A 26,715-nucleotide genomic window follows, 5' to 3' on the forward strand; every position below is an offset into this window, starting at 1 on the left:
GTTACCAAGCCTTATCCTGAGGTACCTTTTATTTAGGACGACATATTATTGTAAGTATATTCAAAGTGTAATTAAATAAATATTCGTTACAGAAACGAAAACCTACTAGAATGGTGGAAGAACTTTTTCAAAAATAACGGCGGGAGTGTCGCTAAGGTGTTCACACGGACAGTCATAATGTGTGTTATTGTACTTCTGGTCCTATGACAATAAGTTTTGAGTAAGGTTTATTGAAGCACTTATTTATGAGCCTGTAATAATGACAGGTTTATCCCGTTGACCGCCAATGACGCGTACTTACGAAAGTTCGGTAACAAGGCAATATTTTGATGACATCCAGCTCACCTGATGATGTAGCCTGAAGATGAGTAGAGGAACTAAATGATAATAAAACCTCGCTTAGCCGAAATTAACTTTTAAAAGGAGCTTTTGTCTTTTTTAAGGAAAAGTAGGCGATAGAAGCTAAAGTATCAAATGTATTTTTTCACAATAATCCTCTAGTCGCTCAGAAACATAAAAAGGTCTCCCATTCCATTCTATCTTGAATCTTTATTTTGAGCGTGTGAGCGGCTAGAGCGTATGTTAAATATGTTTCTTCGCCCATCGCGCCAGATCGTAGTATTGGTGTGTTAACTGCCTATCTATGTGTTATTGTACATATATAAAATATGCATACAAATAAAATACTTATTATCGATACATCGTTTATTTTAATAAAAGTTCAAAAATACTCTTAACACATAAACCTTGTTTCAAAATCCTAAATACTAAAATAACAATTTAATTACCCTCTTCTTCGAACCAATGTCTTGTTAATGCAAATTTGGAGGAAAAGTTTTATAAATTGGTTAATTAAACTATCATTTTAGTATCTGTTATATGAAAACAGAGCTTAAATAATAATACTTCGTCTTATTTTAATTTGACAGAAATGGCACCAAAGGTAACTTGTGTTTTAGTAAACATGTCAAAAAATTTAGAAATATTTCCCTATCTACTGGCATTAAAATAAGAATATTAAACATATTTGATTTTGTCTGGTTGCTTAAATAATCGGATTTCATAAAAAAATATTACTAACAAGTCAATATATATTTTTAACACATCCAAAAATTTGGCTTCTTTATCCTCAACTAAAAAGTTGAAAAATTTCCCAAAATTCTCAGCGAAATTTCATTTTGGAAACGGAAATTTCGATCCCCATACAGAATATAAGATTCAAAAATTTTTTATGTGGCAATTTCGTCATTTTGGAAATTTTCCGAATGAAAATCAATAATTGTTATGATTTTTCTTGACTTGTTACTAATAAGTTATACTCCTATCACTATAATATTTAATTTACAACGTAACTATACTTATAACTAACGTATACTTAAATTACTTAACAATAACAACTAATGATCTATAGAGTATTCAGATCAATATCACTTATTTAATAGTTAAGTCTCATTTATATACCAATCAAAAAGAAACATATATTTAAATAGAAACTCCGATATTAAATTCAGATTTTTAACATGATATGTCAATATATTTAATTACACAAACGGGTCTACCGCGATATAATTTCATTGTTTTTACCTCAAACGAACGCTCAGCTGAAACGTCGGAACTTAAGGTAAAAACAATGAAATTATATCGCGGTAGACCCGTTTGTGTAATTAAATATGTGTACAAAACGCGAGAGTTTATAGTGTTATATGATATGTCAATGTATAGAAAATACATAAAAATACGAAAATATTTATTTCGACAGAAAAACGTTCAACTTATGGAATTCTTTTTTATTTATGAAAATATGAGACTAAATAATAATATTAGTATAATTAAATAGGAAATGTCATAAATAGTAAAACGTCCAACAAAAATGTTGGCATTGATTTAATTTCAATCTAAATTCTACTTTTAAAATAATAAAAGTAGATATAAAATGCAAGCTAAATTGAGCCTTAATGGCGAAGCAATAGCGTTCAGAATGTTCAAAACAGCCTAAAACTGGCTAAATGCATAAATTTTTATCAAAAATGTCTTTACAATTCATATAAAATACAAATAATGTCATGTCTTGTTGGAATAAATATGTATTTTAATGGCAACATTTTGTTATTTGGCAATATTTATATAAAATACTTACCAACAATTTAAAAATAATATAAATCCCTTTTAACTCGTATTAACGTGAAAAACCACGAATGTAGTTAAATTTCGTCTACAATGAAAGTGTCATAAATAACAATTTAGTATCCTAGTTGAGATTGTGACGAATAGAAAGTAAATAATGTACTTATAAATAATGATGTATCTTTAATAATTGACAAGCCGTGGTCGCCGGAAGACTTTAGTCTATGGTAAAAGCTAAATTAGGTTTTTTCTTAATCTCCTCCTTCATACCTAGAATAAGAAAAAATCGTATATTAGAAGGAATCAGAAATATTACACATACTTTTAATAGAAGAGTTCTGTGAAGCTGGAAAAAGTAGTTTAAACGCAGTCGGACTATCAGCTTAGAAGTTCAAAAAGGAAGCCAGTTTTTTTCTAATTTGACCACAGATTTCAGGGACAGTATTCATCTATCAATAAGGACCCTAACTACGCATGGACCTATTAGAAATAATCGAGAACAACTAAAAAATAAACAAAAAATCACTGATTTAATCTTTCACGATTTTTACACATTGTTATTTACGAAAACGGGACTTATTCGTGTACTACTAGATACCCGCTCCGGCTTCGCACGGGTTAACAAATTATACACTTAAACCTTCCTCAAGAATCACTCTATCGATAGATGAAAACTGCATGAAAATCCGTTCAGTAGTTTTTTAGTTTATCGCGAACATACAAACAAACACACAAACAGACAGACGCGGCGGGAGACTTTGTATTATATTATAAAGTGTAGTGATAATTAAGTTTTAAAAACACCTCCGACGTTTCGAGGACGGCATTGACCCCATGGTCTCGGAGAAAGGTAATTTCCCAGTATAGCCAACATTTCCTTCACGGCTTCTGGTTGCTCCTCATTCTGTTTCTTCTCGGGTTCTTTATACGTACCGAGTTTGAACGCAATCCGCCAAATGGCGACCACGCGACCAGTTATTTTATTTTGACCATGGATTCCTTAATTATAATACTGCTAAGCTATCGATACTGACCCCCGAACTAGCCGTAGATAAAGGTTATGTTTATTTCGTGTGTGTCATAACATAAACATTACTAGTCGTAATTATTTATAAATTAGATGTCATTAGATTATTTTATGCTTATGTATGGTATTTAGATACTAAAATGTATTTACTGGGTGTCATTCTGAATCCCTAACAACGTTTGTCCTAAAGTCACTTGCCCTAACTGGTTTGTCCTAATGGGCACATGCCCTAACGATCAATTTAGGTTAGAACTGCGACCCTCGCAAAAACGAACCGCTGCCAGAAAAGTGGGTTAGGTTAGGTTAGAACTGCGACCCTCGCAAAAACGAACCGCTACCAGAAAAGTAGGTTAGGTTAGGTTTAGCGTTAGGACAACTGATCATTATGACAAACAATATTGGGGAATGCAAAGATAGGAGAAAAGACTTTAGGGATTCAGATATAGATCCGTATTTACTTACTGTCTTGTCATGCTTGTTCCCCAACCCCTACCAAACTCGGTCTATGAACTCTCCTCTTCCTCAACGTTCCCAGTATAGCCAACATCTCCTTCACGGCCTCAGGTTGCTCCTCCTTGGGTTTCTTCTCGAGGAAGTTCTGGTCGCGGCGCCGCAGGGTGAAGTTGCCGCCTTTAATCTGGTCCACGATTGAGTCTATCGCTGGATCACCTGGAAATTTAATTCGTAAATATAGTCCGGTATGAATATAGTATAGAGTCCGGTGAATTTTTCGACTTTTTTCATAGACTAAAAGAGTAAAAGAAACGAAAAATGGGTAAGTAGACAATTTTGTATATTTTTAAATCTTCTATTATAATCGAAACCGCGCGGCCGTGCTTGGAAACTCCGCCTCTTCTTGGGATGCCCGCTAGATGGTGTTAGGCTCGCGAACAACTACTATTTTTTTAATAATTCTAACACAATAAAAACTGTTTAAATAAAATGACCGTTACGAGATTTTATTAAATTGTACTTTGATTTGAACTCAATGTTTTATATCTAATTATTGCAATTACTTATTTCACAATAAATGGTTTATAGATTCTCTTTTTTTTTATAAAATAAATAAATAAATAAAGCTCGGTCATTCTTGATCTATTAAATCCAATACAAGTAAATTCCGCATTGCTTCTATTCCAAATTTTATATTAAAGGACAAAATTGAAAAATGTATGCTTCCGGCAGTTAATTTTTCCATTTTTAGGGTTCCGTACCCAAAGGGTAAAACGGGACCCTATTACTAAGACTTCGCTGTCCGTCCGTCCGTCCGTCTGTCCGTCCGTCAGTCCGTCCGTCCGTCCGTCCGTCCGTCTGTCTGTCACCAGGCTGTATCTCACGAACCGTGATAGCTAGACAGTTGAAATTTTCACAGATGATGTATTTCTGTTGCCGCTATAACAACAAATACTAAAAACAGAATAAAATAAAGATTTAAATGGGGCTCCCATACAACAAACGTGATTTTTGACCAAAGTTAAGCAACGTCGGGAGTGGTCAGTACTTGGATGGGTGACCGTTTTTTTTTGCTTTTTTTTTCGTTTTTTTTTTGCATTATGATACGGAACCCTTCGTGCGCGAGTCCGACTCGCACTTGCCCGGTTTTTAATTTTTTCCTTTAATATAAAATTTGGAATATCGCTCGCAGACGTATCTGCTTGTTTAAAAATTGGTATTTGCTTCTATTCGTTAAAACAATGTAAAATGTACCTCCATTCTGCACGCTCTTCTTCAAGTTACCCTGCTTACTGGCCAACATATGCGCCATGTCACTTCCCCCTGTCGGTACGAATACTGCCGGTGCTGGCGGCGGCGGCGGCGGCGGAGGTGGAGGTGGAGGTGGAGGGGGTAACGCTGTGGGGGGAGGGGGGATGCTGGGAGGGGGCGGGGGGGGAGAACACTGGCGCGGGGGGAGGGGAGGGGGTGGGAGACGCCGGGACAGCGGGAAGAGAGGGAGGTGGTGGTGGTGCTGTAACAAAATGATACATCTTAAGCTCATTTACATACATATTACAAATAGTTCATATATGTAATATCCCTGAACCAGTTCAGCGGAGGCAAATGAGTTAACTGAGGACACATTTTAAGACTGCTCGCGTATGTTTACGGCTCGGCCACGACATTGAGCGACTTGCGACGGCGGTAGCGATAACCATAGGTTGGAGCGAGACACCGCGATCGGACCTTTGGTTCCCACATATGGTTGTCGCGGCGGCCGTCGCCAGTCGTGTAATGTCGTGGCCGAGCCGTTACGTTTTATTTTTTACAAAGTCCCAACCGTATTAGCAAATTTTGAAATGCATTTGTTTTGTAAAATATAAGTAAAACAGTTTGTAGATTAATTGGGTGCCGGGAGCCCCCAGGACGTTGGAGGGGGTTGGAACATTGTGTTGTGCATTGTATTTTCTTCTCATAAAGCATCTTCTTTTAAGGCAAACTTTAAAGTTAATTTTACCCGTCTCAAAATTGCGTTGTCTGCAATCTCATTGAAAATACTACATATAGTATACGTACAAATGTTTAAAAAACTTAACACTTACCAATCACCTCTTCTCTCTTATCTTCCCTTTTCGGTCCACCTTCAAAGTAACTAATTCTCGACATTAGACTACCCTTCTTCGGCGGCGAAATTCTCACTTCCCTCCTATCTTCTACTACTTGTTCTTCTAACTTCTTCCCGTTTCGTTCTTCTACTAACTTGTGTTCTATCTTCCTTTCTTCTGCTAACTTCTGTTCTACTATCTTCCTTTCTTCTACTATCTTCCTTTCTTCTGCTAATTTCTGATCAACTGTATTCCGTTCTTCGGCAAGTTTCCTTTCTGCTATTTCTGCTCGTTCCACAGCTTTTCTCGCGTCTTCTTCTGCTAGTCTGATCTTCTCTTCCCATAAAAGAATGTCTGTGTCCTCGTGTTTTTCTGCTAGTTTCAACTGTGAAAGATATTTGTAAAATTAAACCAATGTTTAATATTTTGTCAATTCATGTAGGATGTTTTTAACCCTGAGTCATATTTTGCGAGGTGAATAAATAGGTTAAACTGAACAACTTAATGCTACGAGGCCAGACCCGAAATCACGCAAAAAAATGTATAAAATTGTAATGTTAAATACATACCTGCAAGTCTTCAATCTGGTCGCGATGTCTCACCGCCTGCTGTTCCAACGCGTCTCTTAAGCTGTCCACCTCCCCCAGGAGCATGTTCAGTCTCTCATCCAACTCCAGTTCTCCCATGAGCAGGGTGCTCTGGTGTGTGAGCACTTTAACGCGCTTCTTGGCGTCTCGGGCTTCCGATTTGTAGCTGAAATTAAAGTTACACCAAAATGAAATGGTGACCCTTGTCAGCTGTAGACCCCGCCAGTCTAAACCCGCAATTTAGAACAAAATCAACAAAGGAATTTCATGAGCATCGGTTGACAGATGCGACCGGATGACCCATAAATACGAATGAATTGCCCAAGTCAAACGGAGATAAATGCTTTACACATTTTGTTGAAAATATAACTAACATAGGTACTAGATTGGAACCTTGTGGAGCACCGCTATTAAAATGACATGACGGATACAACACACACTCAAAGGCCTTTCTAAAATTACAAAACTTTTTCTCTTGTTATACAAACATCTAATAATATTTTTCTTTATACATTATACAACAAATGTAAAGTGTTTAACAATTTAAATCCATGCTTAATAAGTTTATTTTTGCTGTATATCTTCTACCTGGTGGCCATATTTTTTTAAAGATAAAATAAACAGTCTACTCACGTTTCAGCCATTTCTCTGTCTTTATCAGCATGATCTTTGAGTGCTGTCACTTCTTCCATCAACAGTTTGGAGACTCTGTGGTGCCGCTCGATCTGGCTCTTAAGTTCTTCTAGCTCTTTCTCTTGTGCAGCTGTCTTCTCTTTCTCGGCGTCTAGCTCCTGAAAAACGACATTTTAACGTAGACCAATCTATTTGTTTGAAGATTGACTTATCCCTTTCTGTGACGTTAAAAGATCTCAAATTGAAAATAATCGTAATAAGCCTGACCGCCTGTAACTGAAATTATTTTACTTAAATTTGTGGTTCCGTTTTATGATTGCCATTGGCCTACTGGCCTAAAAATGACCCATAAATGTACCCTTAAATGATAGTAGCACTTCTAAAATAGACATTGGGATTAGGCGATAAAGTTTATATTTGAAGGAACTCCATGATTTTTAAAAACAAACATTATCAAGAGGATTTGATATTTTATTCTCGAGATTAGATGTCAAGCGGACCCCAGGCTCCTATGAGCCGTGACAAAAATGCCGTGATAACGCGAAGAAGACGAAACATTATCAGCAGGAAAGGGTTATTGACCTAATAATTTTTTTAAACTCTATATGGCCTATGGTAATAAAGGCGACGGGCATAAAAGCAAGTGAGTATGAACAACAGAATTAGATAAGTAATTGATGTCAAAGTTGAAATGTTGTTAGTCACAATGTTTAGGTTATTAATTACGATGTAACTTTATTGTTGTTTATGATTTACAATTCAATAATCGCTTATTATTACTGTTAAATTATTAATATATCTTTTTCCTAAAGATCTCAAATAAATAAATAAACATAAACTCAATTTTTGGTTAAGGGGCCGGTATATGACGTTTTCGATTTAGACCTCACTTTGTAACCATAATTTGTTCAATAAATGTTTAATAATTGCATAAAATTACACGTAAATTTGTTCACGAAGAAACCGTGTACCGACTCTTCATGCCATTGTATTTTTAATTTGCTGTTATTCTCTACAAATCGACACTAAAAGTATCAAAAAATCAAAATATGGAGTTCCGTTTGAGACGGAAGCAAAAAAAATTTGTCTTTGACAGTAATTGAATTATTGTATGATTCTGAAAGCTAGATAATTCAGCTACCAATTTATTATCGATTTATATTTTTACTCACAAAGACAACACAGAAATTCAATCTCAAATGTAAACTTTCGAACAATTTCCATACATTGACGACATCACTCAAAATTCTTCTTCAAGTCAGATGCCCGTTGGGGCTACACCGGAGCACACGTGTACTTCTTCAAATGAAAATGACAGCTTGATTTTCTTGCTTTTGACAATTATATTGACATTAAATCATATACGCACACGAGAAAGTATACCAGTAGATAAATTGTATTTCATAAAATAGGGTACATAAATATCATCTCGCGTCTCATTTAAATTTGATTTGCTGTTATAATGGTTGAAAACCGCAGTAAACTATCTTAAAACAATACGATTACATCGAATTTAAGTATTATGTTCCTTCAAAACTCGCTTAAAATGAAAAAAGTTTAAAGACTCATCTTTACTGATTGGGATCAATTTTTATTATGCTGGTATCATTTTGCGTCAGTTTAAAAACGTATTTGACTTCTGTACGTCAATGAATTTTGATGACAATTGTAATCTTGTATTATATTATAGAACTTTTATCTTAAAATAATGCCTATTAACAGGAAGAGTTATGTAATTCGTATAAGTAATACCTGAAAGTCTTGTACCTAGATCTGTAATACCATGGATTGCGACGAATAAATGATAATGATTATGCGGTTCGTTCCGTCTATATGTATAATGCGTGTACGTGCTGTTCTCTGAAAATCTTCAAGAAAAAATAACGGCTAGACCAGCACTAAGTACTAGCGAGTTTTTGCGGCTTTGGAGACCGAGATGAAGCTTACAGGCCAATAGCGCTCTAGTTATTGTTATGTATACCTATGTATCGAATGTTTTATAAATTACCTATAAAAAGCAATGTTTTATTTCGATTAGGTCTACATTTTGTGCATATTGCATATCTGAAGTATTTTCGTACTAAACTTGAAACTTTCGTTAAAACTAAATAAAATAATTATTCCAAATGTACAGTCGCCTGCAATTTATGTTACACAACGAAGGCCGCAAAAATATCTGACACGATCTTATTTGTAGAACCATAAGACCATGTCACATATTTTTGCGGCCTTCGAAGAGTAGGTACCGTCATTATCACCAACTTTGCCCGCTTATTTTTTAAAACGAATTTCTCAAAAAACATCACATCATATGACTTTTTTTGCTCAGCACGTCCATTGTGACCAAACGCATCAGTTTATTCGAAAAAAAAAAAAATTTTTTTATCGTGTTTTTACTCATTTTTTGCGTTTTAGAGGGCGGGCAAAGATATCCGGGGTTTTCGCCAACATTGCCCACGTCAATTTGGTATTCAAATACAGCTCGTATGATGATGATGTCTAAGGATCACTTAAAGGTTTTGGGCAATCCTACCATTCCCTGTTAATAACTTAGCGATAAGTGTAAAAACTTTGAAATAAATTTGCTGGGCAATGTTGCCTACCCGTTTTTGCCCATTTCCAAATAAGGCTCGCCTAAGCATTTTACAAAGGCTAGGGTTGTCACTTTTGAGAAAATCTGTTACAATAGTTTAATGGCCAAAAATATGATTTTTGTTGTGTTTTTCATTCGTTAACAGGATAAAACATCTAAATAAAGGATAATAAGACAAATTAAATACAGTATATATTTATAAATTTCTTTTACTTGCGAAGTTGGGTAAATTAGATGAAAGTGACAACCCTAATCCGTTTTTGGTGGTGGGCAATGTTGGTATAGATGCCAAATTACCGGATTACTTTGCCCACCGCTAAAACTTTTGTGTATTTAGGCCTTTTTAGTTTAAATCTCAATAGACATAATCTATGCTTCATGTGTTATAACTCAAACCCGGAAATATTTGTCAAAGGGTTCTCAATTTTTTCTACTTGCATTCATTATTTATCAATTTTTTGCCCGCCGAAATATACCCTATATTAGACAACTCGCTCAAACTCTAAATTCCCAAGTCAAGTTATGCACAAGTTTGGTATATAGTTTTGTCAGAAATATAACCTATTTTCTACTAAAAATAGCAGGGTGGCCATAACTATTATAATTTTTTCTACATTAACGAATTTGTTTAAAATTGTCGTTTTGGGCAAAGTTTCCCTGGAGGCAAAGTTGGCGCTAATGACATAACATATTATTGCAGGTGACTGTACATAAATGTTTCGGTGATTTTGAGATTATTTTCCAGGTTAGTTTACTAACAATCAAGTTATGCAGATACCGATTTCGTGAACGTATAAGTAGTAAGGTACCGCTATTGTTTAGCGATACCGATTATTTTTGAAGGCAAAACGTATAGTTGAAATATAAAGATATTAAAATTACAGCAGGGACAACCATTTTTTATAGGTGTACCTAAACCATCATTGGCCGAGCGTTAGCAAAGGCCTCCGTTTCAGCTTGGGCAAAAATGCTTTTGTATGTTCTCCTTTGCAGATCACATTTCTCAACTGATTCTCGTGAACATTTGTAAGCAGGTTCAATAGAACTATTCTGTTTCGCTTTATCCGCCAAAATGGAATTGCCACCCTGCTGAAACTTTATTTATTTAAATTCCTATTGAATGGATTTTGCACCTTATGAAAAACCGTATACTATGACTTAATGACATCTTGTTTTATTCGCTTTAATTGTACAAAACGCGTATCTCGACAAAGCAATATTAGGTAGTAAAACAGTCAACAATCAAATTAATTAAATAGGCAAGTACGTCACGTGTGACATGAACAGACAAGGAAAGCAAGATTAAATGCATTGTTTCTCTTTCATCTTTCAATGAAACGCTTTTACCCTCAAAGGAGGCTAGTGGTCAATACTAAACTAAAAGTCCAATCTTAAAAAAACATGATGGGTCACTGACCTGTCCCAGTAAAGTGAGGTAGTGTGCGTGAAGTGCGCTTGTGTGTGAAATGGGGTAAATTGACAGAATCTGAAATTTTACCCACCGCTACCGTCGCCTTAAATAGTACGCTGATCAAATACGGGTGTAAGTACAAAGCGATAGGTTGTTGGTTTTTGATATGTTCGGGGATGGAGACAGACACAGACTAGAGTAAGTTGGTGTATAATAAATGCAAGTAGGTACCTGAGCAAGTGCAGCGGTAGACTCATGAGCCTCGAACTCTTGTAATCGAGCCGCGCTTAATTCAGCTTGTAGTGAAGCCACTTGCTTGCTGAGGTCAGAGACGGTCTGCTTTAGGAACTCCACCTCTTCATTGCTGCTCGTGTCTGAAGCTGAGAAAATGTAGTATATGTAGTTATAGAACATATATTCAACACAACGATGGGTTTAGGACTTATGAATGAAGAAATAAGAAATATAATTAATAAAGTTTAATGTTAAAAACCCTGACACAATCAAAATTGTGCCATCTAGTGAGTTGAAACTTATCTAAGGACCATCTCGTCAGACAACACTTTCGTTTACCTATAAAATTTGGACTCATATCTACGATAGCGGATGGAAGATGGTGGTGATGGGAAGCTACGATGCTAAAGACAGGCACACGGATAAAGAAATATTTTTTCCATTGGGCGTAAGATGTAACTGACTCGTGCTGTTAGGTACCTATAGTTGATCATTTATGTATTCATCATTTTTACAACGCCTATTTTTAGTTATGATCTTTTCAAAGACATCACTAGATGGCAGTAATTTATTTTTCGTAAGATAAGTCAAATTATACATATCGACGTTATTAATAGGCGTAAGGTCAGGTATGGTGACGGTTTTCATACGCACAAAACTAAATACCAAGCTGTAAGGAAAATTCTTGATGTAAGTATTTAATCCTCTGGAACTGTGGGTAACAGATAAACAATAATAATTATAGTTTATGAAAGGACTGTCTCATTTCAATCATAGACACAGATAATCATACTATCTTTGTCTTACACTAGTACTAGCACCCAAAAGAAAAGAATGAGTATAGTTTTCCTGGTTCTTACTGACTGACAAATTGGTTTGACCAACTATATTGAGCTTACCGGTGGAGTTGGAGTCTGTAAAGTCGATTTCTGCATGCGCAGGCAGAGCGTGTAGGATGGCCTGGCTCCGCCGTTTCATTAATTTTGAACTTACCAGCAGAGTTGGAGTTTGTATAGTCGATTTCGGCGTGAGCAGGCAGAGCGTGTAGGATGGCCTGGCTCCGCCGTTTCATTAATTTTGGACTTACCAGTAGAGTTGGAGTCTGTAAAGTCGATTTCGGCGTGAGCAGGCAGAGCGTGTAGGAGATGGCCTGGCTCCGCCGTATCATTAATTTTGAACTTACCGGTGGAGTTGGAGTCTGTAAAGTCGATTTCGGCATGCGCAGGCAGAGCGTGTAGGATGGCCTGGCTTCGCCGTATCATTAATTTTGAGCTTACCGATGGAGTTGGAGTCTGTAAAGTCGATTTCGGCATGCGCAGGCAGAGCGTGTAGGATGGCCTGGCTTCGCCGTATCATTAATTTTGAGCTTACCGGTGGAGTTGGAGTCTGTAAAGTCGATTTCGGCATGCGCAGGCAGAGCGTGTAGGATGGCCTGGCTTCGCCGTATCATTAATTTTGAACTTACCGGTGGAGTTGGAGTCTGTAAAGTCGATTTCGGCATGCGCAGGCAGAGCGTGTAGGATGGCCTGGCTTCGCCGTATCATTAATTTTAAGCTTACCGGTGGAGTTGGAGTCTGTAAAGTCGATTTCGGCATGCGCAGGCAGAGCGTGTAGGATGGCCTGGCTTCGCCGTATCATTAATTTTGAGCTTACCGGTGGAGTTGGAGTCTGTAAAGTCGATTTCGGCATGCGCAGGCAGAGCGTGTAGGATGGCCTGGCTCCGCCGTTTCAGTTGCTTGTTTTGTTTGTACCATTCGCCAGCTTGTTGCATTACCCTGGGGAAGAAATATACTTGTTTATGATATGTAAGGTTAGGGTTGACAATGTTGACATAAGAAATAAGTTTTTGCCAATAATTTCATTATTGGTACAAGCTTTTATCGCTGACTGAACTATTCTTTCCACAAGCAACTAACACTCATAGAGACAATTCTAACAACCCCAAAAACAATTAATTTGAGTTGTTTTATCACAGAGTTCCTATGGCCACCTCCTGTCTTCGTCATCAGATCAGCTGCAGTTCCATTTAATATTAATTTGCATTGTCATCCGATTTACATATGTATGCAAAATTTCAGCTCAATCGGAAATCGGGAAGTGGGTCAAAGGGCACGTTAAATAAAAATTTGTAAAAATTGAATATCCTGACAAAACTCCGGGTGTCACCCTAAAAATCCTGACATTACCTGGATGGTTGACATTCATTTCTTCAAAATCCGCACAATAAATCTCTTATTCCAAAAACTTTCGTGGGCCCAATGACGGCAATGACCCTAAACCCTTAACTCCCCTTAACTCAATCTTTCCTCTGTCCAGCTCCAAACTTATAGCTATCTTCTAGTGGTTAGTTGAGGTTTCTAAAATCCTGACAGTCGCCAAGCCTACTCCCTATCCAAATTTACAGTCCCGATACCTATGTTTAGAGATCTGGGCTGGATTCAATCTAGGTCCCAGCCTACGTTGAATATATAAAAAATTTAACACTACTTACATTTTGGACAGCTACTTAATTATGGCAATCCGTTAAAAAAAACACATCACAAATCTCACTGAGACAATAAAACTATAAAATCCCGCCAAATATTAAACGGTCGCCATTTTCTTTTCCATATTTTTAAATTCACACAAAGCACAGGCGTTGTAAGCACAGCCAGATCGGACACTGCAAATGTCCTACGAAAGTGAAAATCACTTTGAAATTATAATTTTTTGGCCTAATCTTTAATGTTGTGTCGTAAGCTCATAAGGCTTTCTAGATTCCGATGATCATATGCAATAAGGACGATATTTGCATGTTATTCGTGTTTGGAAGTAAATTAAATTAATTTGCGAACTTTAATGATTTTGTGGTACATGACTTTTGACATGAGTTTGTTGGTTTTAGGTAATATTGGCACATAGCTAATATATATCGATAACTTCATATGATATGACCTTATCGAAAATTATAGACATGGCGTCTCCGTTTGGTTATATCCTCTAAGGATATGACTGAGATAAAATCAATTATCATACGCTATATTAATGAATGGAAACTAGAAAATAGTAAATAGTAATAAGTATATAATTGTATCATGATAAGATATATTTCTTTTTTAAGTAGATAGAGTATTATTGTTACAAAACTTCAGTATTAAAGGCTATTTTTATTTATTTTATTATATTAATGATGGAATTATCATATGAGATTACTTTGCATCGGCTAAATTCTCCAACCTCGTAACTCCATTATTTCAAGAACTAGGATTTGCAACTTTAGGCAACAATACCTAAAGTTGCAAACCTCTTAACTCCTTCGGAGATGTACGAGGTTTGCGACTTTAGCCGACAAAAATTTGTTCTTTGGACCAGCAAAATCATTCATCATTTTCATGGCACTGTATCAATCAATCATAAAATAACAGGACAAAGTAAGTCGGTGTCGGTTTATAATGATAAACGTCATATTTACATAGAAACTTGACATTAATGATGAGATAACATTCCCACACTTTGTCATATGCAGAGTAAGTTTGGTTCGAGTTCGAGTATTTACTGTTCTAATTCCTGTGATTACTGGTCATTAATCTGTCAAAAAGACGTACAATTAAATTGAATCATTTATTAGAGGAAAGTAGGCAGATGAATAATAAAAACATTAAATAAAACCAGTTTTGGTTGGAGCGTTAGAAATTTCGCAAGCGTATTTCACGGACATTATGATCAGCCGGGCTAGCACATGATTGGGGCGACAATATCTCGCGGCGAGATTACTCGTTCCTCTTTAATTAGTTACAAATAAGTTTTTGGCAAAAATTTCATTTTTGGTACAAGCTTTTATCGCTGACTGTACTTTTCTTACGACAGACAACTAATACTCATCGAGACAATTCTAAAAACCCCTAACACAATTAGGTTGCGTTGTTTCATCACAGAGTTCCTATGGCCACCTCCTGTCTTCATCATCAGATCAGCTCGATGGTGCCATAATATTCGATCATACATCCGATTTATACATGCATGCAAAATTTCAGCTCAATCGGAAACCGGGAAGTGGGTCAAATTTAACTTGTAAGATTTGATTACAGAACGACAGACAACGGGACAGGTGAAACTAAATAATAAAGCTTGTAAAAGACGGTTACTCTATGTCGCCGCGAGATACTGTCGCGCCAATCATGTGCTAGGCCTACTAGTTCTTTCCTAGTGGAAAGTAAAAGTATAAATGAGTCGCTTAACTTCAAACTCGGGTAAATCCATCTGTCAGATTATGCGATTTTGGTATTAAGAAAAGGTAATAGGGTAGATATTTGCTGAGGGTCGAATGGATTTACCCGAGTTTGAAGTTAAGCGACACAAATATTGTCCTTCAGTTTTGATACACAAGTGAAAACGTTTGTTAAAATGATCAACAATATGCCGCGATTGCCGCAGAAAAATCTTTATCAGAGTAATTATATTTGATCCATCCGCAGCAGAAGTTGCTAAGCGGGCGAGGAGCTCAAAATAATCTTGACGCGACTTTATTGTTCTTCTTCTTTTCGTGTCGAGGTTCCTTTTGTTGAGTTAAGGGTATAAGAGCGTGTCAAGGTAATTGTGAACACCTCGCCCGCTTAGCAACTTCTGCTGCTGACTGTACCTAGATGAAATGAGTTAAGAGCAAAATGATAAGGATAATAACGTGTACATAATTTCCCCAGTGATAAGATAAGATACGATAATGCACTCGTATTGTGCTGTCAATTATTGTCATAAAGGAATTCTCATATCTCTATCGAGAGATAAACATTAGAGCGACAAGAATTCTTTTATTATTAAAAACTTCTACCCGCTCTTATCTCTTTGTTTTACAATTTGTAGCAACAAAATCCAGTACATAACATAAATATATGTTATTTACTAAAAATCATAGTGGTACTACTAAACTAATTTAATAACTAGCTTTAATCTAAATAGGACCCTGCGGCATTGTACCAAGGATGCTGGCGGCATTTCCTCGCTGTATCGCAATGCTGATACGTTGTGCGAGGTATCATATATTCATGTCGAATTTCGTATTATTTCAGAAACCCTAGTGTAAATTTCATTCGACGGCGTGACGAGCATTCGCGTTTGCGTTATGTCTATTTTTGTATGGGATTTTGTACAGCGCGCCAAGCGGGACGTTTTGGAAACTCAAAGCCCCATACAAAATGATACTTAACGCATGGTCTAATAAAACATGGTCTTCCATTCCCAGAGTGACACGGGCCTACGTCACAATAACATTGCCACTTTATTTCAACATAACATGTTACATGGGTACATTATACCTATGGTTAATAAGTTAAAATATTTCTTTATAATTTTATAATTTTCATTTATATGTATTTTAGCTTAGATTTTACAATAACACGTCATTTTTAATTACTCGTTAGCAATATCTTCCGATTCACGAAAGAAATTTCAGACTTTCGGGTAATTCTGTTTATACTACTGGCAACACAGGATAGCGCTGTGCACATTTGACAATTCGGATCTAGATAACTTCATGCCCTGACCGTCATCCTTGTCGAACGCGTGTTAATTGTTATTTCCTTCTCGCTCAGTGTCAGCAGTCGCAGTGTTTTCCAAACTTTTCACGTCGTATTAAGCTTGGTAATTAATGTGTAACTGTGAATTAGTTTTTTAAACGTTTGTCTTGTATAGATAAATAAAGTTTAATTTAATACATTAGATTTGTTTTATTTTACTATGTTTCTACATGAATAACTTAAAATGAATGCCGTTAAAATAATTTTCACCGTTGGTTAAAATTCTCCCACATTTCAAAGTTTGAGAACCTGTAAACAGCATGATGACGTAGGCGCGTGTCAGTTAGGTCATACGCGAATCTCGGAATGGAGTACCAGGCGGAGTATATTATTATACCATGACTTAACGCAAACGCGGACGTCACGTCACGCTATCGAATGAAATTTACGTTTTAATTACGTTTTAAAAAGAGAGCGTTGTTTCTATTTTAAGGCGTTGGCAGGCGTGGCTCACTCCGCGATTTCGTCGCGTCGCTACAAAATCAATGCGGCCCACACCAATTTTGGTGTCTAGCAGTAGTACCTAGTTGCCGCACACCGCTACGGAACGGACGCCTGCTCGTGCTGGCGCCACCTTGCGGTCATATCTGTTGTAATAGACGCGTTTTGTTAGAGAGTGAACCTTCTGTACCTATTACTACTATTTATTCTGTAGCGGTGGCTAGGTGCACGCGAAATCGACTAGTTATGAAAATATAAATATATTAGGGGACATCTTATACAGATCGACCTAGCCCGACAAACTAAGCAAAGCTTGTACTATGGGTGCTAGTGCATACTTATATGTATACATAGGGAACAGCCATGACTCAGGAACAAATATTTGTGTTCATAACACAAATAAATGCCCTTACCGGGATTCGATCCTAGGACCATCGGCTTCACAGGCAGGGTCACTACCTATTAGGCCAGACCGGTCACCAAATGAAGCTACCATTTTGTCAATTCTTTCTCTATCAATTTATATCTATAGAATCTTACTTCTGCATGACCTGCTCGTCTACCTCCCTCTGGTTCTGCAGCTGCTGGTACTCCTGGAACAGCTTCTCGGACACGTCTCGCAGCGCCGAGAGTTCCCGCTCGCGCTCCGCGAGTGAACCCGCGAGGCGGGCGCGCTCGTCCGAGAGCAGGTTGAAGCGTTGGAGGTCTTATAGTGTTATTATATGCTCTGTGGAACTCACTTCTGCATGACCTACTCGTCCACCTCCCTCTGGTTCTGCAGCTGCTGGTACTCCTGGAACAGCTTCTCGGACACGTCTCGCAGCGCCGAGAGTTCCCGCTCGCGCTCCGCGAGTGAACCCGCGAGGCGGGCGCGCTCGTCCGAGAGCAGGTTGAAGCGTTGGAGGTCTTATAGTGTTATTATATGCTCTGTGGAAACTCACTTCTGCATGACCTGCTCGTCCACCTCCCTCTGGTTCTGCAGCTGCTGGTACTCCTGGAACAGCTTCTCGGACACGTCTCGCAGCGCCGAGAGTTCCCGCTCGCGCTCCGCGAGTGAACCCGCGAGGCGGGCGCGCTCGTCCGAGAGCAGGTTGAAGCGGCGCTGGAGGTCTTCATGTTCGCGTTTGGCTGTGAAAGAATATTTATTCATTTATTTATTTAAGGTTTACTAACAGATACAACCCTACAGAAATTACAGATAAAAGCCAAAAGTACATGAATAAGTGTCTCTCCAATTACAGGTAAACACGCGTTAATACTTAATACATATCTAATTAATTAAGACCTAAATAATAAAGTAATATAAGATACTTATAGTTAAATTAGAACTAAATATTTTGTTAATTATTGTTTAAAAAGGCAACATTAACTTTGTACCTGGTATTTTTTCTTGTTAAACGTCTTTTTACAAAATGGCATTAAAAATTTAAATTACAATCATTCAATGAAAAAAAAAAAACAATACACTCTAGATATGTTTCGCTATATGTAATGTACCTATAACGAGAAGCCTTGGTAAGCGTTGCAGTAGCACATAAGTGTTCCTAAAGTATGAAGTTCCTCTAGTTTTATAGATAAGTACTAAAATGCACATTATTTTCAAAATTACACCCCTTTTAAATGACCTACCCCAAATACTATCTACTTGCTGTATATTCTTTGTATGTATAATGTATTACAGTTTTAGTAACAAAACCAAATACCAGACATAAATAAAATAAAATAAAATAAAAAAGCCTTTATTCTACCATAAATATGAGTTTTTAATAACATTACAATAATAACTAAGTGATTTCGTTTCTACATGTTATTTATAGTAAACTGTCAATATTGTCACATAATTTCATGCATTTTATTAATGTCAATGAGTTATCTTAATAATTATTTTTAGTTAATATTTATGGAAGTCGCCTCTGCGGCGTAGGCCTCCCCCAGTCTCCTCCACTCTTCTCTGTCCCTAGCCAGTCTTCTCCAAGTAGGACCACCTATTTTACGCATTATATCTTCCCAGCGTTTTAGAGGTCTGCAGTTTTTTCTTTTGCTGCCTCTCGGTTGCCAGTCAGTTACTCTCCTGGCCCATCTGTTTGTGTCCATCCTGCACACGTGTCCAGCCCATTGCCATTTCAAACTTGACCTCTGCCTTAAGGTTTGGTTGTTCACTCGGTCACAAAGCTTGATGCCTAGCATGCTACATTCCATTTTCCTTTGATGAATAGCCAATTTAGTTTCGTCCTGTTTACGTAGAGACCATGTTTGACATCCATAGGTGATGCAGGGCAATACCAGACATAGGTAGGTATAAGTTTCCCGTTCAGCATAAATATCATTTTAAATAAATAAATAAGGACATTATTACACAGATTGACTAAATCCTACAGTAAGCTCAATAAGGCTTGTGTGTAGGTACTCAGACAATGATATATATATAATATATAAATACTTAAATACATAGAAAACATCCATGACTCAGGTACAAATATTTGTGTTCATCACACCATCAGCCATCGGCTTTATAGACAGGATCACTACCCACCAGGCCAGACTAGTCATTATTTTAAAATGAGAGTGTACATTTCATTTATGGGAGCAGCTTGGTGGCCGGTTCTTGTGACTTAAGGAACTGAAAAAGTGTGTAAATTTCAATAACAAAACTCCCATGAGACACAGACATATTAAATTCATATATTAAAACGGGTCACTCACATATTTCAAGTCGAAAAACACTCAACATACAGAGTGAAACATACTCCGGTGTGTCATCAGGAGCTTTTGTTGATGGTGATGGCACTCCTTGGTACGGAGTGAAACATGTTGAGCGTTTTTCGACTTAAAATACGTGAGTGACCTGTTCTTAATATATTTAAAACGTAAATTTCCTTGAACTCTTCTTATTCTTCTTCTTCTTGATCGATTATCTTTATATTAAATGTATGAATCATATAGAAACAAGTATACTAACAAGTTTAGTGATGAAACATGATTAGATCTAGATTGACACCTGCTTGCCTTCAATATTCAAGGATTTGTCACCAAGATAGGAATTCATAACAGTATGTTGCTATTTAAAGTTACACTTTATAGTAGGTATGTATTTTACATTCTGTTAGTGACACATTTAAGGGCAATACTTATATTAATAACAAAAATACGTGCTAATCTTAAGGAAGACTAGCAAAATATTACCTAAGCTTTTAGTCATAAATAACACGTAAATGTACAGTCACTTTCGACACGTAATTTTATGTTCTTAAGTAAAATAGTCGACAACCTATAGTTCGTTTTTTTTAGCATTAGAAATAAGGTAAACAATCTTGATGAGTCTTTTAATTGAAAAACACATTTTATAAATAAGTTACGGCAAATATGTAACAATTATGAATCTAATACGATCATTTATATTCTTCTGCTTTCATAAGTAATACTTACTGATTTTTTAAATGCGTTTTTCAATTAAAAGACATGTCAAGATCGCTTACCTTCTTTCAAGTTCTTTCTAATGCTAAAAAAAACGAACTATACCTTGGACTTTCAAAAGTAGGTCAAAAGGAAGTATAAAAGAAATTAAACGCTTTAAAATCGGTAAGGAACAGAAACAAGCTCGATAAGGAACAAGTAATTGCTTTTAAACGACCATACAAAGGTGAACGTGATACAAATATCATTACCTTGTTCGAGTTGTTCGTCTTGAGGTTATATCGAAGACGAAATCAACACATCTCACGTATTGTATTACACTTTCAATGTCGTTTTATGTAAAATTTGTTTGATTATGTAAATCAATTTGCAATACAAGCTCTCTTTTGCATTATAAAAGCAATAAAATCGCAAAACTAACTAATAATATAAGTTGTTTTCTCTTTGTTGTCAAACAAAAACTTTGTTTTGACATTTCAATTTCAATGACCTTAAAGCCATTTTTAATTTAAATAAAAACAAATAGAGTTGCGCTATTTACGAAACCCTAAGTCGATATATCGATTTTTATAAAAATATCTTGTTTTTTATTTCAAAGTATTATAAGTTGTGTTTTGGTTATGCTTGAAAGGTTCGCCTTTGTTATGTAGTGCGCAGTTTCTTGAACACAGGTATAAGTCAGATCAATAAATATTAAGACAATCTATAACTATTCAATACAAATGTCTAAAGTTAGAATCTAATTCATTAAAGCATGACTCTTTCAAAGAGTGAGCGCTATAAAACTTTAAGAATACGTAATGCATATGCAACAGGTTATCATCTGATTCACTGTCATAATCCGACAAATACGCGAATAGGATTTCCACTCATGTTTTCTTTTTGCAAACCTGTCAAGCCCGAGCATGCGCAGTAACAATTTAAGTAAAAAAAAAGCTAAAACAAAACGTACCTTTTTCGGATTTGAGTAGGCTGGATTTGTGTTTTCTTTCGGATTCTTCATATCGGTTTTTCCACTTTTCAACGTAAGTTGCAGCAACAATATTCGCTTCCTTGGTGTGGTGCGCGTCGGGCGGCGTCATCCTGGCCGCTGTCGCGCGCGGTATCCTCGTGGCCGCGCCGCCTCCCGGACAGAGCGAGACAGCGCTCCGCACCGCACACGGGCTGTTGCTCGCGATCGCAAATACATTATCACCGTTCCTTTTAATCATTTTTGCATTCGATTTTTACCGCGAACGAACGCTCGCCTCGCATCACGTATGCATTCACGTGGCCCGATCAACAGGCTGGCGGAACACTAAATTAATTGACGAAGCTCTTTGTTCCCGTTGAGGAAAATACCGCGGTCTCACGTTGATAGTATAGTCGTTCTGTAATGAGAGAAATTGTAAAAGCGTAGAACGGCGTTGAGTGTCAGAGTGCAACTAAAGTTAACTTGTGCTTGTGATATGATAATGAAACATCGTCTTTGTGAGTCACAGTAGCGGGGTTTATGTTCATTGTTTACATTAGTCGCTTGCCTCATATGTGGTACTCGAGCCTTCGTAGTCTCGTCATAGAATTTAGTAGAAATTAATCATCGTAATCTTGCATGAGCACGATAGGTGCTGATTATGTTATCATAGTATATTATAATTTACGTTTAGATATTATGCAATTGGAATATTTGTAGTTTTAACGAATTTAATCATCAATTCGACGAAAACTAGTTTTGTTTACCTATGAAGTCACCGTTTCTTGTTGATGTTTTTTGTTCAATATGGTGAATGTGTTTATAAATGTTTTATTTTTCCTAGTTAATCGTAATTTGATACCTAGTTACAAATAGATTTTAGAAATATTTTCATAAATAGATATTGTAGATTGTTTTTATATATTTTAATGTCTAATTACAGTAATAGATTATTATCTTTATGTTTTATTAATTTAAAGTAAACAAAACCCAAATAAAAAATGTATAAAAAGTGACACATGTCCCACCTTAAGATGTTTTGTTTTATAACTACTAAACCAAAATTATTACATTATATAATAAAGCGATCCTTTTATTAACAGTAACAAATATAATCAGTTATGAAGATAAATAGTATAGCAATACCTCAAGCACAGTATAGCTACTAGTCGCTGTACAATCACAGTTTATACGCACAGCACAAAGAATGTCCACAAACAATATAAAACAGCGAACACCAAAAAACAAAACACTACTGTTAAAGTCCGCACCGAAAACGCACTGAAAGCATTTGGTCCAAGTATGGCTCACGGGAATTCTAAATTTAAACTATTTCCAATGAACGACACCCAACGACTGGCCTATAACGACAAGACGAACCGTGTGGGACGACGTCGCGACTTGTAAAGTGATTTAATTGCTCAGACTTGACAATACCAGACTTAATTAGACCTTTGGAAGTAAAACGACCGATACGCTTAGCTAAGGTCGACAAACTGTTTAGTAACGTTATGAAAAGCGAAATTAATCACGAGAGACTAAGCGTCCCACTAAACAGCATATGGCTCTCATTGGTGAGAGTAACTGGGCCATTCCCACGCAAAACCAGTGCAAATAATGGACATCACTTACTCCTAAGTGCTAGACATTCCATCTTACTCAAACAGAGCGTGATACTGTAATATGCGAACTAAAGCTAGAATTAATGCGAAATTATGAATACAATATTTGCACAGCAAATATGTTTCTTGTCCTTTCAAATGTACTTTCATAAAAGTTTGCAAGGCAGCTATTGAGAAGCACATAAACAAACAAAAAACAGTCAAGGATCGAAAACAAACCGTGCCTATACAAAAACTTGGTCTTACAAAACTTTTCCATATTTAGAAATCCGTGTCAGTTCGGGTTGTGTTGTGTGGAGTCTGCGAGTAGTCAAGGCAATCCGATTATGACCTTACAATGGAAACGTATTTCATTAAATTCGCTTCAACCCTGGTAAAGGCTTTTCCAACTGGTCAGCGAAGTACTTAAATGGCGTTGGGATGAAATATCACGGAGGAAGCGAGTGCAGTGCGTTGAAGTTTCATTAAGTCTCAAATGTTAAAATTAAAGGACTGGACGGTCGTTTTGTATGGATGAAGTAAACTTGTTTTACCATGAATTATTAAAACATCCTTTTTACAATTAAATGTAGGGTTAGGGTTGAGATTATAATAGAAATAGAAAGAATGGCAGATAATCATAGTAAGCTCTAGAAAAATATTAATACAAAGATAAACTCAATCAAGTAGCTAAAAAAATTACAACATAATAATAGAGATTATCATCAGCTCATTCTTCACGCCAAATAATAAATATACAGTCCAGAATTCGTTTATAAAAACGAAAATATATTATAATCTTCCACGCACGTGCGATCGTTAATCGCTCGTCCCGAGTCCTGTGACTTATTATTTTTATGAGCGAATAACAAAATTAAACAAGGTCGGCTCATTCACCCCCGCAGCCTATTTATGTTCTTGTTATCCCGGTACTGGATGTTAACATGCGTGGGATTACGTGCTGTGGACAGAAATGGCAGTATGTCTGTAAAAAAGTTGAACTTAAAGACGTTTTACATATTTATGACTGCTATAAAAATGTTTTTTGCCTCGCCGTCACCTTCCGAGAGTTCCGAGTCATAAAGTTCTCACCATTGCATTTTCTACTTTCCATATTCAGTGTCTTTTACACAATGTGGTCAAATAAAAATGTACTAATCGTTTGCACCCAAACTATTTCAGAATACCTATCCTAAAATTCATGATCCTATAATGTATATTTTTTTAAGGCAAGCTTTAAAGCACCTGTTTTATGTACGCTTTACTTTACAAGTTTACAGCATTAAAATAATTTATCCATCAACAGCAAGTATTAAAAACCGGGCAAGTGCGAGTCGGACTCGCGCACGAAGGGTTCCGTACCATAATGCAAAAAAAAAACCAAAAAAAAAGCAAAAAAGAAAACGGTCACCCATCCAAATACTGACCACTCCCGACGTTGCTTAACTTTGGTCAAAAATCACGTTTGTTGTATGGGAGCCCCATTTAAATCTTTATTTTATTCTGTGTTTAGTATTTGTTGTTATAGCGGCAACAGAAATACATCATCTGTGAAAATTTCAACTGTCTAGCTATCACGGTTCGTGAGATACAGCCTGGTGACAGACGGACGGACGGACGGACGGACGGACGGACGGACAGCGAAGTCTTAGTAATAGGGTCCCGTTTTACCCTTTGGGTACGGAACCCTAATAAAACTAGGTACTCCATGTTGTAACAACCGGTGGGATTAAGTCTGGTGGAGTACCTAGATACAGTTTAATATTCCAAACTGACTATTGATTAATATTGGCAAACCAATGAACATTTTTCTTGTTACACTAAATGTCGAGGACGGCCTTAATTGCCCAATTGTTTAATTCCAGCTAGCTATTTAGACTAGACCAATTAAACATTTTACACACCCATAACAAACACATACACTCCCATTCTGACCTCGATTATTATATGTGCTAAAAAATTAAATGCATTACTCATTCTTTTCTCGATCATGGGTACATACCTTTACGGAAACTAGCTTTAACCAGTCTGATGCAATTTAAATTATATCACTAGGCTAACAATAATGTTGTACCAATTATATTACAAAGTAACCTTAAAGGAGAAATAAAAAATAATTGACAGAGCAAATAACAATGAATACATTTGCAGAAAAAAGTTGCTATGCAAGAACTCTGCATAAATATGCGGTTCTATTCTATCCTTGTGTGGGAGACAGTCTAGAGTCACAGTTTATTGCGACAGTTTTTATTATCCCGTCTATGTGGGTGTAGCAAATTAAACGACACGAAACCATCGCCCAACATCAGTCTTAACAAAATATGTCTCCAGCTTGTCTTTTTAACCTGAATATGATAATTGCTTGGTAGAAAACTACGGCAACACCTTATAAATATAAATAATTGCAATATGCAATATACCTATATTTTCTAGTGACCACTATACGATCTTTAAAATTAATATTTTATTTGTGTGACCATTTCGCGTAACTATGCTCGTTTAAAACCTGAACTAGTAAGGTTCTTTTCTGTGTATTATGCTATTATGATAAGCTAGCATTTATTATGCTAATAATGATAAAATCAAGCTGAATTACGCATACAATGCCAATGATACTGGACTTGACCTGACCCCTATATTTTTCGATTCATATCACAGGACAGACGTCATCGCATTGTTCTTACCAAGTCGTCATGACCAATTAAATTTGACAAGTTTGCATGAAGATTGCAGACTTATATTTTCTGTGTACGCGTTATAAATCTGTAGGTACGCGATGTAAGAGCCGGATAACTAATAATGTTTAAACGAAAACATATTTTTGATACACTTACACAGGACTGACTTATGAAGGTCCAAAATTTGGTGGTTCATTGTTGATCACCTCACCCTACTCCCTACTTAACCTAGTAACAGACCAGATTAAAATAAATACACAACACAAGCCTCATAGCCTCCTAAAAGCTCCTAAAAATTCTGCAAAATAAAAAATAAAAAAGATGATCTTATAGGTGGTCATTCTTGCCGTATAACCTTTTCAATACAAAGCACTTTCATCTCAGAATAAAATTCACTGCCAAGAACTGCAGCTAGCAAATCGATATCGATATCGATAGGCTTCCCAAAGCTCAAGGCCGCCTATTCCCGAGCCCTAGCTCTAGCCGGCGCTGCCGAGTGCCGGCAGGTCTAGTCGATTAAGATTAGCTCTACAATGACAGACGGACAATAGACTTTCGTCTATTGTGATGGACTTATTATTAAATATTACTAGGAATGAAATATTGTTGTTAGCTTTTGCTGTACATTTGAATTTATATGGAACCATAATTATTTTAATTGTACATTTTTACAGTCCATAAGTAGAGTCGGACGAAGAAAAGTCTGCAGCGGATTTGATAACCCACGCAGTGCAAGAGTTATTTTTAACGTTAAACTTCTATGAAATTATGACGTATAAATAACACTTGCACTGCGTGGGCTATCAAATCCGCTGCAGACTTTTCTTCGTCCGACTCTAGAGTTAGACCAACCTAAGGGTGCAGCGATTTTAATAGCACAGACTGTGCAAGTGTTATTTTAAACGTAATAATTTAATAGAAGTTTGAC

General features: G+C 36.5%; 2 protein-coding genes across 6 annotated transcripts in view; one reads left to right on the top strand and one right to left on the bottom strand.

Moving 5' to 3' along the window:
- The window catches only part of LOC134801101 (aminopeptidase N-like), a 35,686-nt gene extending 35,047 nt beyond the window's left edge, over positions 1 to 639 (top strand). For all 4 annotated transcript variants that reach the window (XM_063773625.1, XM_063773623.1, XM_063773624.1 and 1 more), the window contains exon 19: positions 93 to 639. In XM_063773625.1, coding sequence (XP_063629695.1) covers positions 93 to 207 — 115 coding nt within the window. In that variant the 3' untranslated portion in view covers positions 208 to 639. The remainder of the gene's footprint in view (positions 1 to 92) is intronic.
- Positions 640 to 687: 48 nt separating this feature from the next.
- LOC134801123 (uncharacterized) lies at positions 688 to 22,671 on the bottom strand. Of its 2 annotated transcripts, none has more exons than XM_063773659.1 (10): positions 21,509 to 22,285; positions 18,084 to 18,270; positions 12,803 to 12,924; positions 11,147 to 11,295; positions 6,912 to 7,069; positions 6,261 to 6,444; positions 5,696 to 6,076; positions 4,859 to 5,117; positions 3,614 to 3,820; positions 688 to 2,394 (listed from the first exon to the last, which is right to left on the bottom strand). In XM_063773659.1, exons 1-9 carry the CDS (start codon positions 21,765 to 21,767, stop codon positions 3,621 to 3,623), a joined length of 1,899 nt encoding a protein of 632 aa, XP_063629729.1. In that variant the 5' UTR covers positions 21,768 to 22,285; the 3' UTR covers positions 688 to 2,394; positions 3,614 to 3,620. The 2 variants fall into 2 exon arrangements, 1 of the variants encoding a protein (XP_063629729.1); XR_010145630.1 differs by lacking the exon at positions 688 to 2,394 and adding an exon at positions 22,655 to 22,671 and having other exon boundaries at positions 3,681 to 3,820; positions 5,689 to 6,076; positions 21,509 to 21,926.
- Positions 22,672 to 26,715: the final 4,044 nt, after the last annotated feature.

The sequence above is a fragment of the Cydia splendana genome, chromosome 21 (genome assembly GCF_910591565.1).
Source record: "Cydia splendana chromosome 21, ilCydSple1.2, whole genome shotgun sequence".
Lineage (NCBI taxonomy): Eukaryota > Metazoa > Arthropoda > Insecta > Lepidoptera > Tortricidae > Cydia > Cydia splendana.

What these genes read in the sequence shown, in the direction of transcription:
- LOC134801123 (XM_063773659.1), bottom strand. Translation starts at nt 21,767, where the DNA reads ATGATTAAAAGGAACGGTGATAATGTATTTGCGATCGCGAGCAACAGC. An exon ending in GACGAGCAGGTCATGCAGAA is followed by an intron (nt 12,925 to 18,083) that starts GTGAGTTTCCAC and finishes TTTCTTCCCCAG; the next exon opens with GGTAATGCAACAAGCTGGCG. An exon ending in CTACCGCTGCACTTGCTCAG is followed by an intron (nt 7,070 to 11,146) that starts GTACCTACTTGC and finishes GTCGTTTTTCAG; the next exon opens with GAGCTAGACGCCGAGAAAGA.